A 26,859-nucleotide genomic window follows, 5' to 3' on the forward strand; every position below is an offset into this window, starting at 1 on the left:
AATAAAGAATAAAAAGCTTTCGGTTGTTTACATGGTTGTTTCGGTTGTTTACAAAGTTTGCGTCGCTTTTTGTGACGTCAAAAGACTGCGACGTCGTAACTCTTTTTGGAGCGCACTTTCGACAAAATCACAAACAAAGGACAAATTTAATTAAAACAAAGGGCATATATATATATTGACATTAAACACGTAATATTAACAGCCTATTCCAACTAATAAAGACGAAATTCAACAATTATTTTTATTTGCGTTCAACTTATTAACGAAAATACTCCTCCCGTCTGTCTACATGCATGTGGAGCTAGCAGGCAGACAGCATGACAGCACCTCCAGCCTCATCATAATTACAATAAATAAACAATTACAAAGAAAGGGAAACGCATGCGGATTTACTTTAGGGACAGTTGTGTGCTTAAATAGCCATGGTGTTTATATGTGGTGAAATTAATTGATGTCAAGAAACGAGTTGGTACACATAGTTGAGTTGAAATGTCTGCGGGGAAGAGGTTGCTGTGCCTGGTGAAGCACAGAGGACTTTTGTGGACTCCGGTGGGCAGAAGTGTCACTACCTGGTCCCCTGTTGGAGCTGCTTTCAACGCCAAACCTCACAGAAGATTAGATCTCTTCGAGAAAAATGTGGTAAGGATTTGTCTTAATTCATCAAGACTGACTGATAGAGTGACCAGATTAGACCAGATTCAGGATTAAAGACTAGGACACACCTGGGTTAGGATGGTTGTTTAGGGAGACTAGACGTCTTTATTTAACCTGGGACAGTCTCAGTGTTGAGTCCTGTGTCCCCTGTCCCAGCAGATTATACAAAACCAGTGATTTGTCCAAGTTTTATACAAGAAATGTCCCAGGTGTCCCTATTTTTGAAAGAGTTTGATATTTGATCTCCAGGAATAAACTATTTAAACCAGGACTACATCAGATCTAAACCAGGACTAAACTAAGCTTAACCTAGCACTACATCAGGTCTAAACCAGGACCAAAACATAACTATCACAATTTTTGACTAATGTGATCCCTGCCAACCAGTAAACAGGAGCCTAAATTGTCATTTGTTTTGCCAAAATACAGAAATCCAGCAACAGATTATGACTGACATGAGATTGCATAATGTTACACACTCTTTTCAAAATTTTATGTATCCCAACCATCCCAACCCAGGTGTGTCTAGGTTTAGAAATTTGAAAATCTTACTGTTGTTGAGGGACTGTTGTTTCATTTTTTTTGTTTTATGGTAATTTTTAAGCATGGTTTCTATATTTTGGCTAAACAAATTACCAATATATCCCTATCTTTGCTGTTGGTGGGGATCGAATTGGTCAGAAAATGGGGACAACTGGGACATTTCTTTTATAAAACTGGGACAAATCACTGGTTTTGTATAAATCTGCTGGGACAGGGGACACTTGGCTTAAAACTGGGATTGCCCCGGGTAAATGGGGACGTTTAGTTCATTCTACTGATTGACAAATGTGTATTGAATTATAACTATTCTAAAGTTTGTTGAAATATGGAAAGGATATTGTTGTGTTTCTCTTTTTCTGTTTAGTTTAAAGGTACACTAGGTAACTTTTTTTCTGGCTGGGGATGGTGCTACCTGGTGTTTTCCACAGAATATGTGTGATTCCTTTACCTGGAATTTTCCACACTATGGGAGTTAATCTTTATGTTGGAGTATTCTTTGCAATAGAAATAAGGAAAAACTAAACATTCTCACAGACTGGGCTTGCCTCTCCACAGATCTTGGCCTGGTAGTGTCACCTGCTCTTCTCCATGGAGATCGTTCAATTGCCATACTATGTAACATTCATGACTAAGCAATAGCACAGATGGCATTTAATATGATGAACTTTTTTATTTCTACAAAAATTGCAGCTAAACTATAGAAATGAAACAAGCCTGAAGTATGAATTTATTAAATTTTATCAAATTGAATTTAGCTTTTGGCTTCATTCAAAAACATCTCAAAATTTGGAACACATATCAAAATGGGCATTCCTTGCCTTTTTCTTGCTTGTTAGTAAGCTCTAAAAACATCCAACATTTGATTTTACTACATCAAGTACACTGGTCATTATCCTTAAAATGTGTATTGTGTAACTTGAACTCATACTTGCCTCAATTTCTAATCCATCTTTGGTGTTGTTCTCTTCACAGGGCTTGTTTGGAGTGGCTGAGCTGAACTGTCCTGCAGGGTTCCAGGTGGCCACAGCAGAAGCTCTGAAGAACACGGAGCGTCTGCTGAAGAATGCCTGTACCTGTCCTCCAGGAGTCGACACTGTGGAGTCCTTTGACCAGCTCTCAGATGGACTGTGTAAAGTGGCCGACCTGGTGAGTTACTCAAGATGAACTCTAAGAGATGCACGAGTTATAGACAGCAGCCTCCACTTGTGATGCTGCTGCTGTGGTATATACTGTATATGACTATGTTGTTGAAATACAATTTTAATGTTTAAACACACAGCAGGTATACAGACATTTCAGTTAGATTTACTAGTCTGTCTATGGTTTCATACTTGATATCAATTTCAGTACCACAGTGATAATAAAAAAAACACTTTTTTTAGACAATAAACTGCATTTTTTCCACACATTATAATATTTTTGATAAAATTCAGGATAATTTTAAAAACTGAAAATGTCCTGTTTGAGTGTTGTTGTTTTTTCAGTCAGTACTACATATAGTACTGACTATTAGTTTTGACACTTTTGACACCTTGTGCTCTCAAATTGTTATTTATATATTATATTATTTTATTTTTATGTTTAAAGGCAGATTTTGTGAAAGTTGCACATCCAGACCCTGCGTTTCGAGAAGCTGCAGAGAGGACCTGTGTAGAAATTGGTACTGTTGTTGAGAAGTAAGTGACTAAATGCTTATCGTTTTGAAACTTGGCAAAAAAAAAAACTATTATTCAAACTACACTTATGTCTTGTAAAAGTTTCATGGTTAGCCTGAAATAATTAATTAAATTAAAAATTTAAAATACCTTTTTTTTGCAAATTACATAGATAAATTAGGGACAATATGTTTGTAACATGGAATAAGTAGGCAAATAAAACAAATAAAACATGTATTTTTTGTATCTGCAGTTAACATATATGCTTCTTTCCAGGTTAAACACTAATGTTGAGTTATGTCAGAGTTTAAAGAGGTTGCTGGACAATCCTGAAGTTGTAGCTAAACTGGACCCTGACACAAGGTATGCTTCACTTACACTTGCATCTCTTTACTATCCTCTAAAGATTTGTGTGTTATTGTATTTTAATTTGATAAAGATGTCTCTCTTCCTCTTCCTTTTGACTGTCCTAAGCTCAATTTTGTGTCTTAACGTCAGACTAAGAAACATTTTTTTCACTGCTTTATCTCCTTCTTGTGTTTGTAGGCGTGTGGCTGAATTGTTCATGTTTGACTTTGAGATTAGTGGAATTCATCTGGACGACAAACTGGTGTGTATTTGAAACTGTCAAATGCTTTTCTCCATGAGGATGTTATTGCTTTGTCTGAAATGTTTCATAGTATGGTATTTAGCATTTTTATTTTCATGGAGACTCAACCAGACAAAATTGGAGGTCAGAGCTGTGGAGAGGCGACCCCGCTCACAGTACCAGAATGCATGTTTTTCTGGGTAATTTTTAGCTATAAAACTGTAATAAATGTGAGGCAGAGCTGTTTAATCTCATACTGTGAAATATTCTGAGCAGAGCAATGACATATCCATAGAAACAAGCAGGTGACGGACCCTCCAACAGAAAATTTGCATCTTTAACTTGCGCTAGTGTTTAAAATAATGTTAAAAGCCACAGTAAAACATAAGTACTTTTAATTGTTCTATATTCTATAAGCACTTACTATATCTAACAGAACTTGTGTTGTATGACTTCTGCAGAGGAAACAGGCAGTTGCTCTCCATGTGAAGCTCTTGGACCTGAATAATGAGTTCCTGGTTGGTTCACACATGCCAAACCGAATTGCCAGAACTGCCATCCCTGAACATCTCCACATCCATTTTGCAAATGAGGGAAGCTTCATCCAGGTTGGAGGATTACATGCAGATTCGCCCGATGACTTGGTAGGATGTAGGGACTTTTGTCTTCACAGTAATTTCTTTGATAGGCCAGCAGGGTGCGCTGTTATCAAAAAAATATAGGGCTCTCTAACTGCTCATCACTTTAGACATTATTGCTTCGTTTCAGATAACATCAGAGCATGCTAGAGGCCAATATTAATGAATGCAGATTTTAATATTGTTAAAATGCCAAAATATGTAGTAATATAGTGAATTATTGGGTTTTGACAGTAATTGAAAATCCCTACCAATAACTACAATGTGTTCTCAAGTAAAAGTTCTGTCAACGTTGGTAGAAGTCAGAATATTTGTAGAAAATGTATTTCAGTTATCATTAGGGATGTAACAATAACCGAAATACCGTGATATTGTATCATCAAAGTTCTCACAATAATATCTTGGACCCTCACAATATATTGAATTACAAGTCTCTTTGTGTAAATTAAGAAAAAAACAGAGGGAACTACATAGACCATGATCCTTTGCTCCATTTCAGCATAGACTACAAGAAGAAATAACATTTCCTAAGCACTTTTATTTTTTAATTCTTTGGATTAAGTTTTGTCAAGGCATTTTAAGAGTAAAAAGTAGCATATTAACAGTTTTGTTAGCCCCCACAAAATGTTGCAATAAATATCGTACCATGAGGTTCATACCATGACGATATCATTACACCCCTAGTTATCACTGAAAATAATTTTCCAAAATCACTCAAAACTGCATATGCTATTGATTCTACTTCTCCTTTATGTGTAGAATAGAAGATACCCCCTCACTTATAGTCTAAAAGCAGGTTTAAAAATGATCAGTATGACTACTTTTTTGGCATTAACACCCATATTAAAGTACAAGTATTTTTCAAGAGGGCTGCTTAAAGGCAATTTTAAGACACTTTACGCTAAAAGATGCATTAATATGAAAGTACTTTCATAAATACACATTTTTCTTGTTGAAACCTGCTCTACCAACTAAATCTATTATGTCTTATTTGTGTTTCTTTGGTAGGTTCGTGAGATAGCGTACCGCATCTACCTGTATCCAAACGCAGATCTAATGGAGTGTCTGGAGGAGCTGCTGAGGTGCAGACACAAACTGGCCAAACTTGTGGGCTATGAGTCGTATGGACACAGGGCCCTGAAGGGGACTATGGCCAAAACACCTGGTGAGTGCATATTTTTACTAAGAAGCATAGTACTTTATACAGTCTTTACTAAAGTCTACTCCTGTGTGTGGTGTTTTTCAGAGACAGTCATGAGTTTCCTTCAGCTCCTAACAGACAAGCTGGCTGACAGGTGAGTTCTTATTTTAAACTTAATATTTAAATTATTTGAAATTTGAAGTTGAAAAACACATTTTAAGTAGTTTTCAAGTCAAGAATACACAGATTCTACCTATGTGCTCCTAACCTGAAAATGCCCGTGTGCATTTCTCAAACCCATATGCCATGACTGAGTTTGCTATATTATCTTTACTACGAAGCATCTGTCTCCTAGCTCCATGTGTTAATAACAACAGCTGCTCCATTTTTTACAGTGGCCACTAAAAGGTGAAATAAATGACGTGTCCTCCTGAATGTTGCATAGTGTAGTACATGCTGCTTTCCATGAATAAAAGGTCATTACAAACTAGTACAGATACAAACGGTCTTGGTGGGGGGAGTGAGATTAGCTGAAAACATGAGTGCTTCTTGTCCATAAAGAATCCATAATAGCCACAATAACCTTCAGTATTCGACTTTTGCTGTCTATTGTATGTCCATTACAGTTCAGTATATAGTTACAGTAATACACAAATTGACTCTGCTGGCTTCTTTTAAAGGGCCCATACTACTATCATTGTTCTATGTTATAATGCTGTTTCCTCATCAAAAACAGACCTTAAGTTGTGTTTTGTTTCATTCACACATGTTTAACACACAGACCCTGCAGATTTAGGCAGAGTTCTTCTCTTAAACCGCAAACAGTCTGTTGCACCTTGTGAATAATTTAGTTAATTTAGCTCTGGAAATTCCAGTCTCTACTAAACAAAAGGTAAAAGATAGCTATTAAGCTGTTAGGGAAAACTACCATTCCTGACATTACAAGGTGGAACACAGCATTTTGAGAGTTGGAGATGTAGCCAGTCTAATAATGCAGGATTATTAGGGGTGTAACAATAACCAAAATATTGTAATATTGTATAGTTAAAAGTCTCTCAGTAATATCACGGGCCATCATCACAATATATCGAATCACAAGTTTCTTTGCTTAAATCCATTGTTATGGTGCAGCAATAGCTAAAAAAACAGATTGAACTACATCGACCATGATCCTTTCTCTGTTTTGGTGCAAACTACATAAAGAAATAGCAGTTCTAAGCACTTTTAAATCTTGGGTCTTTGGATTTGGGATGTATATTGTGAAAATATTGTATCGTGAGATTTGGATATCAATATGTTACATCCCTAAGGATTATTCAAACATGTACATGAAACAAAACACAGCTCCGGGTACATTTGTGATGAGGAAACAACATCTAATGTGGTTTAAACCTCATCTTAAAGAGTCAGATTTGTGTAATATTGGACCTATAATGTACATAATACATTGATTGATAAATTCACACATTTACCATTAACCTTGTATATAAACTGAAATCTCTTCCCAGTTGTATTTAGAGGGCCTTACAATGCCACCACATTGTCTCATTCCTCACATTCACTGTACTTCCCATTATTTTTCGTTTTAGTCCTTATGTCTCAAACTATAAGCAGTGGGCAGGGTGGCAAAAATTTTTGCTTGAGTAATATAACTTTAAAGGTGCATTGTTTAACTTTTCTGGTGTGCTTTTTTCCACAGACATTTTATTGCTTTGTCAGGAATGTTTCACAATATAGTATTAAACCTTTCTATCAACATGGTGAGCAAACCAGACCAAGTTACAAGTCAGATCTGTGGAGAAGCAACCCCACTCACAATCAGAATGCCTGTTTTTTTTTTTTTTTTTGTTTAGTTTTTTTATATTTTTGAGTTATAAAACCACCTGTAATTGAGTAAATGTAAGGTAGAGCTGTTTAATGTCATACTGTGGAACATTCCAGGCAGAGCAGTGACATATCCATAGAAACAAAAAGGTGACGGACCCCCAACCAAAAGGTGCACCCTTAACACAACTTAAAAGTAAATAAGAGTAACCAAAAATTTTACTTAAGAAAGAGTACTCAAGAGTATTTCAAACTAAGTATGATATGGTGTCCAAAACCTACTATCTCACTGAGTACTACCCCCCTCTGCAAACAATAGCAGAGAGGTGAAAAGGAGCCTCTGAACTCCCTACAGGTATGAGCGTAAGCCTGCTCACCTGGCAACCTGTCCAGGGTGTTTCCCCCGCCCTCAGCCAAATGCATGCTGGGATAGGCTGTAGCCCCTGATGACCCTGACGGGAATAAACGCCTTCAGTCACTCAGTATAACTTATGGTTTTTTTGTGCTTTTTGTTATTTCACAGAACGGCAAAAGACTTCAAAATGATGAGGGATATGAAGAAAAAACTCAACCCTCGCAATGCTGTAAGTGCTTCTGTGGAATCCATTAATGATTTGGATTAGATTAGACTAGATTACAATAGTATTTATTCCTATTTCAATGGGTGAATACAACAGTGACTCTGCTTTCATGCAATGATTTGGTTACATTTATTTTAGTTCCCCTTGGACAGTTTTTTGCCCATTCACAATCACACACATATTCATAGACAATGGAGACGAGGCAGGTGATGTGTCTTGCCCAAGGACACAATGAGGACTTGCACTAAGAGCATAACAAGGGATGACTAATAAAAGAAGTAGAGGGACAGGGGTTTGATCATGTTTCAATTTATCTCCATATTACCTAGAGCTTCACCGTAATTGCAAAAAAATAAATATATCTCAACATAAAGTTCTAATCTGGTGTATTACTCTGAGTTCTACATATTATCCATCTGGAACGGTTTTCACTGAAAGCGTTTAGGAAAAGGAGGGACTTGCAGCAGAATGCCTTGAGCTGATTGAGCGCCCCACACCAAAGTGCCCACCCACCAGGTTCTTTTAAGCCAATCACGACAAACCGGACAAAATGACGTATTCAACTTGCGACATGTAAAACCAGAACAAATGTCACGCTGGAGAGGGAAGATGTCCATAAATTAATGTAGCCGGTGTTGCAACTCAAACTTGCCCATTAAAGGCATTATAAGCACGATCACAGTCCACCAGCGCCGCCATGTTTGTTGCACTCAGTCTATAGTGTAGCTCTGCGCTCAGAGTTGTCGCCATGTTGCCTGAAACCCCTCCCCCTTCCATAGAAGTTCTGTGTAAACCATACAGCAGGAGCACCTCAATATGGATTCTCATGAGTTTGTGAACTCACGAACATCATGAGAATCCATCTAGCTGCGCAGTGTTAACAAATTTCCCCATTTTACAGACATTTACAGTTTTTTGAAAGTAAAAAAAAAAATTAAAAAGCTAATTTTATTCATGATTTTCCTTTAGTAGGTGCAATAGGCCTTGTATAGTCTTGGTTTAGTCTTTGTTAGATTGACGCAGTTTGTCTAGTAAATAAAGGCATACATTTTTTGTTTCAATTTAACTTCAGAGTGTATGAAAATATCTCACTAATTTTGTTACTGTGATAGAAAACATAACAGAATATCTTTTTCTCATTTTGTTTTTTGCAGCCACTGTCTATCTACAATTTTTCAGTACTGTCTATTCTAATAAATGAACACTATTTTAAGAAGATTTTATTACTAGCATTTAGGGCTGTAAAATCACTACTGAATTACAATTTGAATGGCTGTTCAAATGGCTGTAGCAAATTGCAGTTCCGAAATTTCCTCTACCAATAACAAAATATTCTAGTCTTATTTTGCTTAAAAACTTCAAACTGCCTGCAGTTTAGATCTGTAAAAATGGTCTGAAAGGTAATTCTTGTATTAAATATAATCACAATGCTTATCAGAAAAGTAGAGATGGAGAGATATTTTTCAGGCATCATTCAACTCTACTGGCATTTGTTCTCTTCTGACTTTAGGAGCTGATGCCCTGGGACCATCCGTACCTGAGCGGCGTCCTTCGTGCAGAGAGGTAACACTTTGTTTCCCCTCTCACTTGCAGGTTGTTATTTGATAAAGTCAGGCTGATCTGTATCTTTGCTGACGTGTGTAATTCCATATTGCACCACAGGGGGGGTTGTTATTGTGGGCCTGTTCTTTACTCAGTTGTCCCTCACAGTAACACAGTAAAAGTAGTAAAGTACTCGCTTAAGTAAAAAAAAAAAGGTATCTGTACTTTTCTTAAGTAGATTTTAAAGGGGATGCATTTTACTTTTACTTCACTACATCTGAGGGCAGGTACCTGTACTTTCTACTCCACTACATTTTAGAACAGGACTGAAAAGTAAAAGTATTTTTTATTATTGTTTAAGACCTACTGTAAAGGCTGAGTGTTTATTTTAAACATGTCCATAATATAGTATACAAAAGTAGACACATAAAAACAGCTAGGAAATGAAACTATGCAAAATACTTTTACTTTTTACTCTTAAGGTACCATTTTATACAGGTACCTCAATATGTCAGTATGTTTTATGTAAGTAGATTTTTTTCATGTGATATTTTAACTTGAGTAACCTTTTGGCCCTGTATCTGTACTTTTATTTAAAGGTGCATAGTGCAACTTTTTTGGTAGAGAGTTTGTCAAACGCTTTTATTCACTGAGATGTTTTTGCTTTGTCTGGAATAGGGGTGTGCAAAAATATCAAAATATCGCTATATCGCATTGTTTAATGTGATGATACAGTATCGATATTGTGGGCTGCTGTATCGATATATCACCAAGAGTATTTTTTTCCTATATTTTACTAAATTGTTTTGTTACAGCGCTATAGTTTTGTTTAGAGGAAGGAAACTTGTTTATGCGATACATTTGACATTTTCACTGTTTTGAGGATTAAAATGGTTGTGTCTCATATGAACTTTGCACAAGAAGTGGTTTAACAAAGACTTTTAGTATCACAGCCATGATTTAGCGTTCATTTTTTATTGAACCATATTGAATCGATTTGAAATATATCGTATTGAACTGTATCAAATCGAAAACTCACGGTATCGAGGTATGTATTGTATCGGCAACTACCACAGTGTGGTATTAAACGTTTCTATCTTCATGGAGACTGAACCAGACCAAGTTACAGGTCAGATCTGTGGAAAGGTGACCCCACTCAGTCAGAATACCTGTTTTTCTAGATATTTTGAGCTATAAAACCACCTGTAATTGAATAAATGTAACTGTTTAATTATACTGTGAAACATTCCAGACAAAGCAATAAAATCTCCATAGAAACTTGCCGATGATGGACCCTCCACCAGAAAGTTACACAATGGACCTTTAAGTAACATAATTGTGTATTTCATTCACCACTGATGTTGACCAATTAGATTCCATGTGTTTTTGCTGTTTCAGATACAACATAGAGCCCAGCCTGTACAGTCCTTACCTGTCTTTGGGAGCGTGTATGGAGGGTCTGAACAGCCTCTTCTCTCAGCTGTACGGAGTCTCCCTGATGTCAGAGCACCCCAGAGCTGGAGAGGTGTGGAGCGAGGATGTACGAAACTGGTACGTATTTAGCTTGTTAAATACTGTAGTAGTAGAAAGTGTTACTTTTTTTGCTGTTATTTTATTTATGTATTTATTTTGGGCAAACAAGAACAACAAAAAAATGCCCTAAAATGAGTGGGACGATGAAAACTAAATAAAAAAATGAATAAATAAGTGTCATAAGCATGGAGGTTAGGATCAAAATTGTACTTCAGGTGGATGAAGCACACTTTTGTGAAAGTACAGATATAAAGGTAAAATGTTATTCAAGTAAAAGTAAAAGTATCATATGAAAAAATCCACTTAAGTAAAAGTATTAAGTACCTGTTTAAAAATGAAAAACAGTTCAAATCATTATATTTAAGATTTTTGCAAAAACTCATTCACGCTTGTTTTCGAATTTAGCCATTTTTCAGATTTAAAATTTTACTTTCAGGTTCATAATTTTATTTCCTGGTTGGAAATTGTGACCTCACACTAGGGAAGCCCATCACTGTTACCTAAAAAAAAAACTCCTGTATTGTACATAGAAATTATTATCTGACAAATACAAATATTAGAAAACACTTGAAGTCATGATTGAAGTATCAGAAAAAACAGTGTCTTTCATGTAAACTGTTTAAACTTTTAGATAAAATTCTCCCGAGTGTGATCATCAATTTCAACTTCCTGTAATTTTTGACATATTTTTTTTACTTTCCTTTGCAAATTGCTGCTTGATTTGTGTAAAACTAAAGAGTAATTTCCCACCAAATTAAGTCAAAATTAGAGAATCATAAAAATCTGTCATGTGCACTTTAAGTATACTAATTTACCACACACTAAAATAAATAGATTTCAGTTTTCATGCCCGTTGTGCTAAATAATACCTGTATTCTCATCCCTAGCCATAACTGTGTAAAATAAACCTTGTGTCTCAGTTCAAATCCATGTTTGTGACCCCTGGTGAATTACAGGACAAAGAATAGGAGTTTCACATTGTGCGTATTGTGTTACTGCTTTTGTCTATTATGTGCTGTGTGTGCTGTGTGTGTGTGACTTCTTTCATCGTAAACTCTGCGCTACTGTGGTACACCGTGTTGCTGAAAGCTGACTAATGGACTCTGACCTAGACTTAGATTACATGACTTACAAAGAGTATAAGAATACTAAATAAGTGTAAGAAACTGCATACATACTACATAGATCATCTTCCGATTAACTGCTTGTGGCAGTAGTAAGCCTCGTCATTTTGGTCTTAAAATGTTCGTATCAACCCTCTCTACATGATACTTTTTCGCCATTTTGTCCATCAAAAAAATCCTATTCATAATACAGGGCCTGGCTCCAGATTCGCTCCTGTAACCGTGAGCATCGTGAGCCCCATTTCAGCGGCGCTGAACGCTGTGGGTGACGTCACACTCGCTTCATCAATTTCTTTTATACAGTCTATGGTATGGACAAGTAAAAATTAAATAAAAAATAATAATTTCTGGACTATAAGCCACTACTTTTTTCCTCACACTTTGAACCATGCAGCTCAAGGGCGAGTGCAGAAAGTGCCTCTGTCTGTGTGTTTAACATGAAGTTGCAACAATAGCTAGCTCTGTTACCAGCACTAAAACAGTTTATCGCCGTGTGACAAAATAAGTTATGATGCTGAATTAACATTAGTACCTGTACCATACCTGTGACCGAAATAAATAAATAAATAAATAAATAAAATAAATAGTGATTGGGATACGTCGTCATGACCCGTACGCGCAAATGCTAATGAGTGTGTAAATGATGAGAAAAAACGTCTCAAACTTCAGTAACCGGACATCCACTCATACCTGATCGATACAGCTAGCCTCGCCTCTGGGAGAGCCTGAAATCCTACGAGACACTGACATGATACAAGACAGGACAGCGGTTCTTTTTGCAGGAGACATGCGCAGTAGAAAGTGACGTAGTCTGATAATCCTGTCCTAATCCTTTCATTTTACTGCCGTGTTTCAGGCATTGTTCAGATTGTATTTAAGAAAAAATTGTGAACAAATATGCCTTATAGACAAGTGCGGCCTATATATGTACACCTTTTTTTTTCTTTCAAAAATTTATTGGTGCTGCTTATATTTAGGTGCACTCAATAGTCCAGAAATTACGGTAATAAAAAATATCTCGGCTATATCCAGAGGTTGTAAGGAAAACAAGTGCAAAGAAGTTATGATGACAGGCAGGTCATTGTATTATCTATTACATCTATTGATTACAAGTGTGAGCTGCTGTATGGTTGTAAGGAGTATTATCTGGTACATAAGGGTGAGTTGTTGTACAGTTGTTTGTAGTATGGCATGAATGTAGTCCTGGATCTCTCCCTACACCAGCCCTCATCAGTTATGTAGCCGTTTGATTAATTATAATTTGAATTAAGCAAGAGCATGTAGTAACTGAGGTGTATCATGCCTTGTTCTTCAGGTTCAGTGTTGGGTCAGGTCTATCTGGAACAGTTTCAAAGGAAAATCACTAACCGATGTTAACTGCTAACTAGGGCTGGGCGAAATGCCAAGAAATGTCAACCACAAACAAACAAACAATTATTACAAAGAAGAAATCTAAGGCATACCGATGGCATTAAAAGTCCTTTGATATATAAAAAAAAAAAAACGACAGTAGCCTACGCGTTTCGGCCATCTGTGTCTTTCTTTTGTGTGATACATTTTTTATTAACACTTTTTTCTTTTCCTTTCTTTTCATACATGGGGTAGAGCGGATACATGGATACATCTGACAGAAATAAAAATAAAATAATAGCAAATCAACAGAGAGCTTGACCAAAATAGTGTGTACTCCAACATGTATCCCCAATTTCATCCCTCCCACTCTCTCCTCTTTTTAATGTGTTAAGTGAAGTTTTTCCACTCTGATCCTGATGAGCGCCTGACCTGAACTTTGACCCACTAAAGCACTCGTCTTCCTCTTTTTAAACAATTATTATTAATGATTAAAAACTAGGAGTTGGGTTCCAGAGCCCAAACTGTGCGTGGAGGTGAGGCCGACTATATCTAGTCGGTAACGCTCAACCTCCCGCACAAGCTCAGGCTCCTTACCCCCCAGCGAGGTGACATTCCATGTCCCCAGAGCTAGTCTCCATGTCCGGAGATCCGGTCGCCGAGGCCCCCGCCGTCGACTGCTGCCCAGATCTCTCTGCACCGGCCCCATATGGATCCTCCTGCGGGTGGTGGGCCCACGTGAGGACGGCCCCACGTCGCTCCTTCGGGCTGAGCCCGGCCGAGCCCCGTGGGGGGAGGCTCGGCCACCAGGCGCTCGCCGGCGAGCACCCACCCCAGGCCTGGCTCCAGGGTGAGGCCCCGGTGACGCCAATCCGGGCGACGTAACTGGCCTTGCTCGTACACTCATCATAGGGGCTTCTGAACCGTTCTTCGTCTGACCCGTCCCCCCGGACCTGTTTGCCTTGGGTGACCCTACCAGGGGCATGAAGCCCCCGACAACATAGCTCCCGGGATCATTCGGGCACTCAAACCCCTCCACCACGATAAGGTGACGGTTCAAGGATAAGCGGACGAAAATGGATGGATGGATGGATGGATTAAAAACTAATAAAATTACTTTCTATATTAATGGCATTTAATAATTTCCATTTAAAAACATGAAACAATGTCAAAGTTCTTCTTTCAAATTCTGAAATCCAATCATATACTTTTCCTGGCATAGGAATGACTATAGAAAGACCCAATCTCACTGACAGAGTTGAAGCACTTTTGTGTGAAGAGGCCACTGCACAAATGTGACTATACAGCTTTATTTTACAGTTTGTTTTAAAACAAGCTTGTGGATGAGTTCAAGTTAGATAATACTACTAATAATAAAATATTGTCAGAGCTTTATTGGCCATTGGTTTCTCTGGATTCCAAACAATCTGTATTTGCATCAGCCATAAAAAAAAAAAGCATACTGGTTTATCTCCATCAGAAATGACTGAATCTCAATCTCTTAAAGTTACAATATGTAACTTTCCAGAGATGGCATAGAAAGTTAAATCCACACTATAGAACATTCTTCATTAGATAGATACATTTTAATCCATATTGTGGAAGATTATAAACTAAGGAACAACATTTCAATGGAAACAGGAAGAAGCTGGCCAGGCTGGTGCCACCTAGTGCCTCCGCTCAATTTCAGTTTCAGGAATCGCAATACACTAGACGGTTTGCAAGAACCCCAGAAGTTGTAGACCGGGCACCAGCCAATCAGCGAAGAAGCCATGACTGGGTCCCTTTTTGTGGTACAGCACAACAGTAAACAAAGCGGTCGAGATGGATCTAGACGAAGCCCTGCATTCTGTGTTGGCAACAATTCCCGAGATCGACGATTTAAAGCTGAAATAAAGAGAATGTTTGGTGAATTTTATCAAGGGGAAAGACATTATTGCCCTTCTTTCTATGGGATTTGGGTAAAGCTTAATATACCTGTTAGCCCCATTAGCGGCAAATTACATACATCACGACCAAATAGCAGCGATTGGTTAAATTAAAAAAGTACCCGCCTACCCTTGAGCAAACAAATCCTAATGCTGCGAGGTCAGACGGTTTCCACAAAGTGAAACCGGCTGATGAATAAGGCTAGGAAGAAGCCCTCCTCCGGACCAAATAAAAGTCAGGTGTCTGGAGATGCAATCCCACAAGCAAGAACACATGTTTTTCAGTGCAATAAAAACAGCCAAAATGAAAAAAAAACATGCATTTCATTTGGGCTACAAAGTTAAAAAGCTAAAAAGTTACATACTGTGGCTTTAAATGTGATTAATTGCACACCCCTGCCTCTATCACTGTCTGTTTCTTCACAGTTTAACAGTGTTATAAGTTCTGTGTTTGAGGTGTCGCAACAACTTCTGAGGAAAACTGTTTACAAGGGAACGCCGCCATGCCTGAGATTTATTTGTTGCAGACAGATTCAAAAACATTTACTTTTCGTTAATGGTCTTGTTGACAATATTCAGATAATAATACGGTAATCCATCAGATATCTGCAATAACAAGCCAGTTAAATGCCATTGTTGAGGTTCAAATTTCACACTAAAGTAAACACACTGTAAAAGTAACCAATACATTTCAGAAACATGGCTTTATATTTTCCATCTGTTTTTTATAGACTTTTTTGAGCAATTTCTGAGCAGGACTGTCACAATAACACAATTTTGAAGAGTGATATGTGGCAAAATTATCCCCAAAAAAAGTAAATGTACAGTATTATGAAAATACAAACTGTAATTACAATTAAATAGCAAAATAAACACTTGCTCTACAGCTTAAATCTTATCACTGCTTTAAAAAATAATAAAAAGTTCCCCATTACTGAAAAGAAAAAAATGCACACGATAAATTCTGACCACTAAAAATGATTGTTCCATCTATCGTACATTGAACAATAAGTCAGTGTATTAATTCCTGACAGGCAAATACATTTCTCAGTAAAAATATGGCAGTTTTTGGTGGTTTTCAGGTACTACAACTTTACTATTGATACTTTGATAACTGTAGGCTCTGCTAATCCGTGTATCAATCGTTCATTAGTTTTTCAGTATAAAACCAGAAATAAGAAAACAAAAAAACAACCGTTTCTTCATTAATTGTCTCCAAAACCAAAATGAAAAAACGGATAATGGCCGTTTCCTGTTTCCGTGACTTCCGTAACTGCGATGCTGGACTTTTGCAACTGAATCAGGACTAAACCAGGACTAATCCAGGTCCGGGACCAGACTGGGACTGAGACCAGGACTTAGACCGGGACTGAGACCGGGAACAGACCAGGACCAGACCAGGACTGAAAACGGTTTAGTGCTGGTTTAGTCCTGTTTTAGTCCTGATTCAGTTTTGGTTCAGTCCGTCTGCAGCGCAGAAGTCCGGCATCGCAGTCACGAAAGTCACAGAAACGGGAAACGGTCGTTATCCGTTTTTTCCATTCTTCATTTAAACACAAAATCGAAAACTGAAAAGACGAATCATTATCCATTTTTTCATTTTGGTTTTGGAGACAAATAATGAAGAAAATAGTTGTTTTTTGTTTTCTTATTTTTGGTTTTATACTGAAAAACAAATGAACGATTGATATACGGATTTCTGCTCTGTCTGAGGCTTTATTAGACTTTAATCTGAGCTTTGGTTTAACACAATCTGACAAGAAAGAACTGATTTAGCTGGAACATCAACAGACAAGTTGATTTTTCTTTTAAACAAGTCTCTCACACAAAATTACAGTCGCATTAGCCAGCTCACCATTTTTGTTGAAAATTAAACACCTAAGCTCGACCATGAACACTCATATTGACTAAAAATACTTAGACATAAAGACTAAAATGTAAAAGTATTTCACACAGATTTTGAGATCTAATAACACTTCAAATGTAGAGACGTTGATAAAGATTTGTATTTGACGTTAGTTCAATAGAAACAGTAGAATCAGTCTTGTTTTTCTAGTTGTTTTATTTGTGTATTGTGTTAAAGATAAACTCTCAGCAGCTCTTAAACAATAATAAAAAAATACTTTAACTTTGCAGCCCTGTTCAAAAATACAGTAGAGTAGAAAATACAGATACCTGCTCTCAAATCTAGTGAAGTAATGTAAAAAGTATCCACTTTCAAAAGTAAAAGAACAGAGAAAAGAACAGATACCTAATTTCACTTCACTACTTTTACGTTCCACCACTGATTTTAACAATATAAACTAAGCTGCCCCCATCTATATTAAGTATTATTGGCCTGTAGCATGTTGTGGTGTCATCTGAAGTTTAGTTATTGTTGTATGTACTTGGCTCGCAGTCATGAAGGCTCCACCATCAGAAGTACTATCATCTTATCATGGAACAGTACATCTGAGTGCCCCATCTTTCGCCCAGTGCTTCACAGGAGATGATGTCCACGTGTCAGACTACATGTACAGGCCTGGCTCAGTAAACTACACTCAGAGCATCAGATAAACACTATCAGAGTTTAGTTTGGAGAGTTGGACTCCGTTTGAAGATACTGTTTAATTCAAACTTCAGGGAGTGATAAACGCAAAGAGGAGCACTTTCACTTTAGGTTCTCTGGGAGTTTTCTGAGTGAACATTTTATAATGTCTCTCCTTTCTGCTTCCTTTTCTCTCAGGACTGTCACTTCACCATCCGCGGGGGGCGCTGGTGCCAGGACTCAGGGCAGTACCAGCTCCCTGTGGTGGTCCTGATGCTCAGCCTGCCCGCCCCCTCCCGCTCTGCCCCCACCCTCCTCACCCCGGGTATGATGGAGAACCTCTTCCATGAGATGGGCCACGCCATGCACTCCATGCTGGGACGAACCCGCTACCAGCATGTGACAGGTGAGTACATCTGCAGAGGATTTTTTTAAATTATTTAAGAGCTGGTATTACGAAAAATTTACTTTTTAGAGCTTTCTAGCATGTTATAACCATAGAATGTGTATATAAATGGACATAACTAACCAGCTAGCCGCTTCATCAGAATTGAACATGGGTGTGGTTCCTGCTCCAATGACTCCAATGCACTTTGTATTGAGAAAACATCGTCCCTCTCTCTGCAACTACTTTTGTCAGGGTGCTCATCTTGGTCTAAAAATATACCGCATTTTTCAGACTATAAGTCGCACCAGCCAAAAAAAAGCATAATGAAGAAGAACAAAACATATATAAGTTGCTCCCGACTTTGATTCACAGTTTTTGGGGAAATTTATTATATTTATATTTATATATTAACATAAATGTATATAAAATCAGAGACCAGGAATTGACATTTCATCTTCAGTGGTACAGAAGTAATGGTGCGATCGGCTGACATGATACAGACAGGAGAGCGACTCTTTTTGCAAGAGACATGCGCAGTAGAGCCAAGTGACAGTGGTACAGGAATAATAGGAGTAGCAGGTATACTGACACACAAGCCTATAGTGTCCTCTTGAGGCTATCCTCAAGAAAATTTTAATATATAAGTCACACCGGAGTACAAGTTGCAGGACCACCCAAACCATGAAAAAAAGTGCAACTTATAGTCTGAAAAATACGGTAATAAAAGTTCGTATTAACCCGTTCTGCATGTTCCTTTTTATTTCACTATTTTGCCCTTAAATCAGTTTCTATTCCTAATATGGAATTGGCTCCAAATTTGCCCCTATAATCACTCGCCTTAGTGAGCTTCATTCAGCCAGAGCTGAAAGCTATTGGTGACGCCACACTCCCTTAGTCCACTTCTTTATATGGTTATAACGTTGTTTCCTCATCGAAAACATGCTTGAAGAGGATTTATATGTCCATCCATTCATGTTTTAGTAATCTAGTGATCTCTCCAGGGCACTATTAAAACCCTCCTTGTTGTTAGCGGTACAGTTCTGTCCACTGTTCAGCCCACAACCCTACATCACCCATGCTTCTGTCTGTCAGTTTTCCATAAATATACTAAATCATGATACAAAACAATACCATGCAACTTCACAAACTGATTGATGCGATGTGCTGAGCTACTCATTCGCGGGATGCACGATTATTGTGTTGAGAAAGAGCTCTGAAGGACGGGCGTGGGGGGAGCTAATCCTTTTTTTAATGCTTTTTTTTGGGGGAATATAGCATTTTCAGAACTATAAAAGATGATCCAGCTTTTTCTGTTTCAATACCGATGTCAGCACTTGGTCTTGAAGTATCTGTCAATTCCCGATATCTGCGGCTCTATTGTGTAAGTTCTGAAGCAACTTGGGCGCTGGCTGGTTTGAGTTGTAAAATGATTAGTGTGTCATTTAATATTGTCAGCAGCAGCATTCTGACACTGAGGTGGTTACAATAAAGCGTGGGGCCGTTGACGTGTGAGCCCTGAGGCAGGACCTGGATTAGCTGTTCCCGTCTGACTTGTCACTGGATACTGTTTGACTCGGGTCAGGTTGTGTCAGGGCTCCACTTTATTATTATTGTTACATTATAATAACACGACACATTGTATGCAAAATCTACTTTGTATACATGTTTCTCTTGCGAATGATTGAACCCATATTGAATTTTGAGATATTTACCCATATTCCTTTATTGTTCTGCATTTAAGAAATTTCTATCTGCTCATTGTTCTTACTTGTGGTTCTTCAAGACAAGTAGATTTCGTCAGTTTTGAACAGGAAGTCAATGAACTGTTTCTGTTATCAAGACATCAGTATTTTAGTTTTTTTTTTACAAAATCTAAAATAATTATCTTTGTAGTTCATTACTAGATTTAATATTTGAAAAAATACACATTTAATATGGTTTACTTTTGTTAAGATGATTGTGGTTGAAGGTTGTTATTATAATGGCCTCCTCTCCTTCATGCCATGTTTAATTTGTTTCAGTATTACTCCCTGTGCTTAGTAACTCCCCCTTCAGAGCTCTATCACAACACAAACAGTGTGCATTCTGCTAATGAAACTACTGCACATCATCAAACATCCTGTTTGTGAAGCTGTAGTGTATTGTTTTGTATCCTGCTTTTGTACATTTATTTTAAAAATGCTTTTGTATATTTATTTTAAAAATGGCCGTGCAGGAACATTTGTGCCGTAGGTTTGTTGGCTGAGTCTTGGACAGAAGCATACTGGTAACCATAACTTAACAAAAAGTAGATTTTGGGCAGTACCTCCTCTTTAAAGAAGGTCTGCAGAAAAGCCTTATGTGGCCATCTGAGAGTTTATACCCTTTTATCACATTTGAACTTCAAATGCCAAAACATCTTATATCTAACCTTTGTTTTGCAGGAACTAGATGTGCAACGGATTTCGCAGAAGTACCCTCTATCCTAATGGAGTATTTCGCCACAGACTACAGAGTCATCAGCCAGTTTGCGCGTCACTATGAGACTGGACAGGTGCTCTAAGTCTGTGTTTATAAATCCTCAGTGCAGCACATATGTGTCCCCACTAACAGACAGTGTATCCATGTCTGTCTATCTCTCTGTTTATCTGTCTATGTGTCTTTAGCCGCTGCCTGAGAGCATGGTGGCCCGACTGTGTGAGTCCAAGAAAGTGTGTGGAGCGGCAGACACCCAGCTACAGGTACAACAGTTAAACATTATTACATTAAAACATCATGAAGGGCTGCACAATGTATCACAGAAATATCCCGATACTGGCGGATGCAATAATCCATAATGCAATAAAATAAATGTAACACCACAAAGTTCGCCATTTCCTGAAATTTACAGTTTTTTAATGATGTAACTTTTCGGTAGGGAGCGCATCACATGCTTGTTTCTATGGAGATGTCATTGCTCTGCTTAAAATGTTCCACAGTATGACATTAAACACATCTACCTTACATTTATTCAATTACAGGTGGTTTTATAGCTGAAAAATACCAATAAAACAGGCATTCTGACTGTGAGCGGAGTCGCCTCGCCACAGATCTGACCTGTAACTTGGTCTGGTTTGGTTTCCATGAAGGTAGAAAGGTTTAATACCACACTTTGAAACATTCAAGACGAAGCAAAAATATCGCCATCGAGGAAAATATATGACAGACCCTCCACCAGAAAAGTTACACAATGCAGCTTTAAATTCCACTTGGGTTAGTTTTAATTTTTGATAGTTTGACAAAGTAAAAGTGAAGTCAAGTAAAATGAAAGCAAGTAACATTTCTTATTTAAGTGAACTAATTGTGCCAAAAAGTATGTTAAAATACAACAGTTTTATTGTTATCATAATAAAATACATAGTTTTAATTTAAAGGTATTGTACTGTACTTTATAAATAACACCCCATTTTGACCGTAAGTGCTGCTTTTACAATATATCTGTACTGGGGAAAACAAAATAAAATTGGGCTATGGCTCCTTTAAAGGAACTGTTTTGCCAGATTTAATAATATAGACTCTGTACAAAGAGAACAATAAACAAAACAAGCTAATGAAACAAAATATAGGAATGATTTAAAATCAGGTTAGACATTAAAAGTGGTTGAAAATAGAGGGTTTTGATTAGTTTCTTGATGGTACTGTATGTTATGATGTAAACATGTTCAAATCAAATACAGCTTTTACTGATAACAATTCTAATGTGATTTATTCTTTATTACCAAAACAGTGGATCTGTTGGCCAAGTTGTTTATGATGAAATTTGGTGTTTTAGTTCTCAAGACGATTATCTAATCAGAAATAGATTGTTGTACCTTTTGTTTTAAAACGCAGGCCACATACAGTTCCTTTAACTCTTCAGTGCTTCTATTGAGGGAAATATTAATGAATACAGATGGGGGCAGCTAAAATTAATATTGTTAAAATGCAAAATTATGTTGTAATACAGTAAAATCTTTGGTTTAGTCAAATTGAAACTAACAGGTTCAACATTTGTGAATTTACTTTTTGGATATTTCATGTTAAAGTAATTAAACTAGGACTAAACTACAAGTCAGGTCTAAATTAGGACCATCCCAGACCTAAACCAAGACCACTGTATAAACTGCCCTAGAACTAAACCAGAACTCAACTAGGACTAAACCAGGTTTAAACTAGGACTTGAATTAACAAATAGGGTCTACACCAGAATTCACAAATGTTGTTAGTGATTTCTATTATTGACTAGACCCAAGAAGTCCATATATTACAAAGAAAATCAGCATTTTAACAGTATTAATTTTATCTGCCCCCGTCTTTATTAAACATTATTCGCCTATAGAATGTTGTGAAACCCACCAATATATGATTTATTTTTGTTCTCTCTCAGATTTTCTACGCCGTCCTGGATCAGATCTACCACGGCGGGCCTCAGAACCGCTCCACCACAGAGATCATCAGAGATATGCAGCACAAGTTTTACGGATTGCCTTATGTCCCCAATACGGTACTTTTCCTCAGCCGACCTCCTTCCTTTTGTAGCTCTTCACTTTTACGTCAAACTTAAAAATGTGAGCAGAAATTACACCTCCTTTGATATCACTTTTAAAAATGTTTTTCAACCACCATTAGCGGATTAAAGTCTTTTTGAAGTTGAATGAGCGCTGCCTGAGGGAATATTTTGATATCCCAGTCCTTTAATAAAAAACAAAAAAGAGCTGACTATTCTCCTACTTTTGCAGCTGCAGAGGGAGAGAGGAGTCCAAAATCCACTCATAACTTGGTCAGGATTGGCGCACACGGAGCAGTGAAGGCTGTAATTATGTGGGAGGCATCTTGAAAACAGATTAAAGAAGTGCTGTGTTGTGCATATTCAAGCCATCAAAGTCTTCATATAGGAATTTTGTGTCTTCTCGGGGGTTTGCGGTTTAACGTTATAGGTGGAGACTCCCCTCCTCTTCAAATGTAGAAAGTAGAAATGATAGTAGGGATTATAGCAGTAAAAAAAGGGTTCATAGTGGGAAAAATTTCTATCAATATATATGTATGTCCAGACCTGTTGACAGAAGGGCCCGGGGCAAGAAGCCTTACATGGGCCCCCTCTAATATAAATTAATAGAAAGAGAATCCAATTCACAGACCCCTTTTTCCTCGCTCTCATATACTGCCCTGTGTATTTCTTTTATTCCCAAATAATTTAAATCATATCTAGAAATGTGCTCAAATATGCTTTTAAATGTCTTTCCTGAGGTCAAAAATTTTCTGTGTTTCCACAAATCTGACAAACCTGAGGCCTGGAAGTGGGCCTTTTCCTGCTTGTCTCCGTGGAAATGTTGTTCCTTTAGCTATAATATTCTGGTCTGATTCATCAGCCGGTTTCACTTTGTGGAAACCGTCTGACCTCGTAGCATTACAATTTGTTCGCTCAACGATACGCGGGTACGTTTTTTATTTAGCCAATCACTGCTATTTGGTCGTGATGTATGTAACTTGCCACTAACGGGGCTAACTGGTACTGGTAGCTTTTCCCAAATCCTGTAGGAAGAAGGGCAATAATGTCTTTCCCCTTGATAAAATTCACCAAACATTCTCTTTAAATCTTCGATCTCAAAAATCATTGTCAACACAGAATGTATGACTCTTTGCTGATTGGCTGGTGCTCGGACTCACACTTTCAGGGTTCTTGCAAACCGTCTAGTGTATTCCGATTCCTGACCTAGTTGCTGGAGAGAAATGAAATTGAGCAGAGGCACTAAGTGGCCTGTTAAAACTTATCTATCTCCATGGAGAAATATGGTTTTACCTTTCTGTTTACATGGAATCATACAGGTGACACCTTCAGAAAGATATTAATTGTAATTTTAATGATTTTTTTGTTAATAAAAACACATGAAATGGACGATAGGTACTGTGTAACATTCTAAGCAAAGCAAGTAGGTGGCGGAAAGGTTACACAGTACCTTTAGGCTTAGGCTTACATGCAGTTTGTTTAGAAAGAATCCCACTTTTATCCCATTTACGTGACCTTATCTTTATAGGAATCCAGTAGAGGCGAAGTTTCCACTGTAACCCGGTACAGTGGAGTGGTTAATAGGTGGACGTGAGCCTCAGATTGTAAACACTGGGGCCGCACTGACACATGTATAGTTTAGAGAGCGCAGAGATGAGCCCTGCATGTGAGCGTACATCAGCTGTGTGTAATCCAGACCACATGTGGCCCTTGAGACAGGATAATATTTGGAAATGTACGGCACAAAGTGAGACGTTCCGCTGGCTTTTGTTGACATTTCCCTAATCTGCGATTCTTGGCTCCAGCGCTTACGACCATGTGTTTGTTCTTCTCTCTCCTCTCTGTCAGGGCCTCGTTAAAGGTCACACACATTTGGGGAAAAGATTTGATTTTTATTAGCAACAAAACATAAAAGCTATAGGAATTATTATGATTATTATGTTGATGTCAGGTAAAATTATGTCTGAAAAAGATGTTGACAGCAGTTTTTATTAATATTTTTATGTCCAAAACTGCGGGAATAGAGGGCAAACATTTTTAAAACATTTTCATAGATTTTAAAGGTGCACTATATAACTCTTTGGTTGGGGGTCCTTCACCTGCTTGTTTCTATGGATATGTCACTGCTTTGCCTGAAATGTTCCGCAGTATGACATTAAACAGATCTACCTTACATTCATTCAAATACAAGTGTTTTTATAGCTCAGAAATACCAAGAAAACAAGCATTCCGACTGTGAGCGGTGTTGCCTCTCCACAGATCTGACCTGTAACTTGGTCTGGTTTGGTCTCCCATGAAGATAGAAAGGTTTAATGCCATACTGTGAAACATTCTAGACAACGCAATAACAACTACATGGAGAAAAGCATTTGACAGACCTTCCACTAGAAAAGTTACACAAAGTTACACCTTTTTACATTTGAATATATCTTTAACTTATTACAATACCCAACACTTGTTTTGTCTTGCTGTTGTGGCCAAAGTTGTTATCAATATTATGTAATGTAATGTTATGTAATATTGTTATCATTTTTAAAAAGACTTCCGCACACAGTTTCACTCTTGGTTAAGTTTTATTAGTACTTTTGGTCCCTCTGACCTTCCTCAGTGAAGTGCCTCTCCTCCAGCGCACCTGTCGCCCAGTCACGTGTCTTGTTAATAAATAAATTGCGGTCAAGTTGTAGTAAAATTATAGCCACCTCTTCATTGAGCTTCATTGTTTTTCTATTTCCATTTTAGTCTGAAAACCGTACACATCTGAACTTGGAATGGCATGCACAGACTGGAAAAATCAATTGAAAAAAACTATAAACTTAACATATCAGATCAAAAGCGATTTCTAAACCCCTCATATCACCAGAACCATTATTAGCACTGATATTGTTCATCCCTGCTATTAGTTTATTAGTTTATTTATTTAATGAGACAGGGACAGTGCACAATCTACAGTAATCTTAACAGGAGAGATGCATTATACCAGGTTGTAGCACCAGTTCTAATTCCCACCTCTAGTCCCTGGGCAGGTTAATTGATTGATTGTATTTAATTGACCTTAAATATCAGCTATTCTTCCTGGAGACCTATGGAGCATGTTTTGGTTCGAAGGGGGAATCCGAAGCGCCCGGAGGAAACCCATCCAGACACGGGCAGAAACATGCAAACTCCACACAGAAAGGCCCGTGTTTATTAATAATAATACAAAAATAAATGGCATATTAATTATTAACCAGAATAATTTCATAGTCCAATATAACAATGGTAGGACTTGGCTGAAGCTGAGCAGACATTTTCCCTTAGTCTTTACCTCTTTATAAAAACACGCACATTTGGTCCTCATTTGGAAGTTATCCTCTGAGTTAGCGAGTATTAAAGATCCGTTCAGTGGAGCGTACAGGTCAGAGCTCAGCCCCCTGTACACATGTTAAGGCTTTTGAATGCTCTGGGCCCACAATCATTGGACCTGCCACCGAAGTGTTAATCATTATCCCGTTTGAACTTTTATTTGGAGGAGGAGAAGGAAGAGGAGGAGGGGTAAGGGCTGTTTCGGCAGCTGTTTCGGGTGTTTGCCAGCTGAAATTCCCCGGAGTCCCCTCTCAATCGCTCACATAAAAAAAAAGAGCTCATCTTTACAGATATAGAGAAGGCCCCTGAAGGCACCACCACAGAAAAGAGAAGAACAAAAAAGGGGCTTTCTGGTGTGCAGGAATTTCCGTATTTTGTCTTTTGAAAGCTGGCAGGTCGGAGTGGTGCTGCTGTAGCATGGCAGCGGAAAGGTGTATTTGCCAAGTCGGTATAATGGCAACCTCAAAGACAATGGGAGAAGATGAAAGCCCTGTTCTGACTGGAGCAGTGAGGTGGTTTCATTGGAAAACTAGTCCAGGCAAAGGCTTCAAACGGTCATGAAAGAAACACTACAATATTCTTTTATACATTTAGGGAATATTTGTTTACATACCTACTGTTGAAGAAGTGCTTAGAAAGGCCATTGCACTAAGATTTGTTGCTCCTTCCTGTAAATTAGAAATACCTGTCCCTGTGCCCCATTTCTAAACACTATTAACATATTTTTTCTTAAAGGCTCTATATTGCACAAAGTTGACTCTTGTGAGCTTTAAGACATGTTAGAATGTTGATACCTCCTCAAAAACATACCTGGAGTTGTGTTTTGTTTCATTCACACATGTTTGAGTAACCCTTTATTATTCGTCTGTCTGCATCTCCAAAGCTAAAAGTGCTCTGTTCCACCTTGTGATGTCATGTGGTGGTATTTTTCAAGTGAACTACCTTTTACTTTTTGTTCAGTAGATATTATTACCACATGATATCACAAGGTGGAAC

At 37.8% G+C, this 26,859-nt stretch overlaps 1 protein-coding gene across 1 annotated transcript in view; it reads left to right on the forward strand.

Moving 5' to 3' along the window:
- The first annotated feature begins 111 nt into the window (after positions 1–111).
- Positions 112–26,859, forward strand: part of LOC110171875 (mitochondrial intermediate peptidase) — a 49,386-nt gene continuing 22,638 nt past the window's right edge. The window contains exons 1-15 of the mRNA XM_055166704.1: positions 112–639; positions 2,170–2,343; positions 2,785–2,873; positions 3,129–3,215; positions 3,399–3,462; positions 3,903–4,085; positions 5,088–5,244; positions 5,326–5,374; positions 7,568–7,628; positions 9,136–9,188; positions 10,566–10,707; positions 17,828–18,035; positions 20,441–20,550; positions 20,663–20,737; positions 22,402–22,518. Of these exons, the coding sequence (XP_055022679.1) occupies positions 490–639; positions 2,170–2,343; positions 2,785–2,873; positions 3,129–3,215; positions 3,399–3,462; positions 3,903–4,085; positions 5,088–5,244; positions 5,326–5,374; positions 7,568–7,628; positions 9,136–9,188; positions 10,566–10,707; positions 17,828–18,035; positions 20,441–20,550; positions 20,663–20,737; positions 22,402–22,518 (1,719 nt within the window). The 5' untranslated portion in view covers positions 112–489. The remainder of the gene's footprint in view (positions 640–2,169; positions 2,344–2,784; positions 2,874–3,128; positions 3,216–3,398; positions 3,463–3,902; positions 4,086–5,087; positions 5,245–5,325; positions 5,375–7,567; positions 7,629–9,135; positions 9,189–10,565; positions 10,708–17,827; positions 18,036–20,440; positions 20,551–20,662; positions 20,738–22,401; positions 22,519–26,859) is intronic.

The sequence above is a fragment of the Boleophthalmus pectinirostris genome, unplaced genomic scaffold (assembly GCF_026225935.1).
Source record: "Boleophthalmus pectinirostris isolate CB_2022bp ecotype Guang Dong unplaced genomic scaffold, ASM2622593v1 HiC_scaffold_9, whole genome shotgun sequence".
NCBI classification, from domain to species: domain Eukaryota; kingdom Metazoa; phylum Chordata; class Actinopteri; order Gobiiformes; family Gobiidae; genus Boleophthalmus; species Boleophthalmus pectinirostris.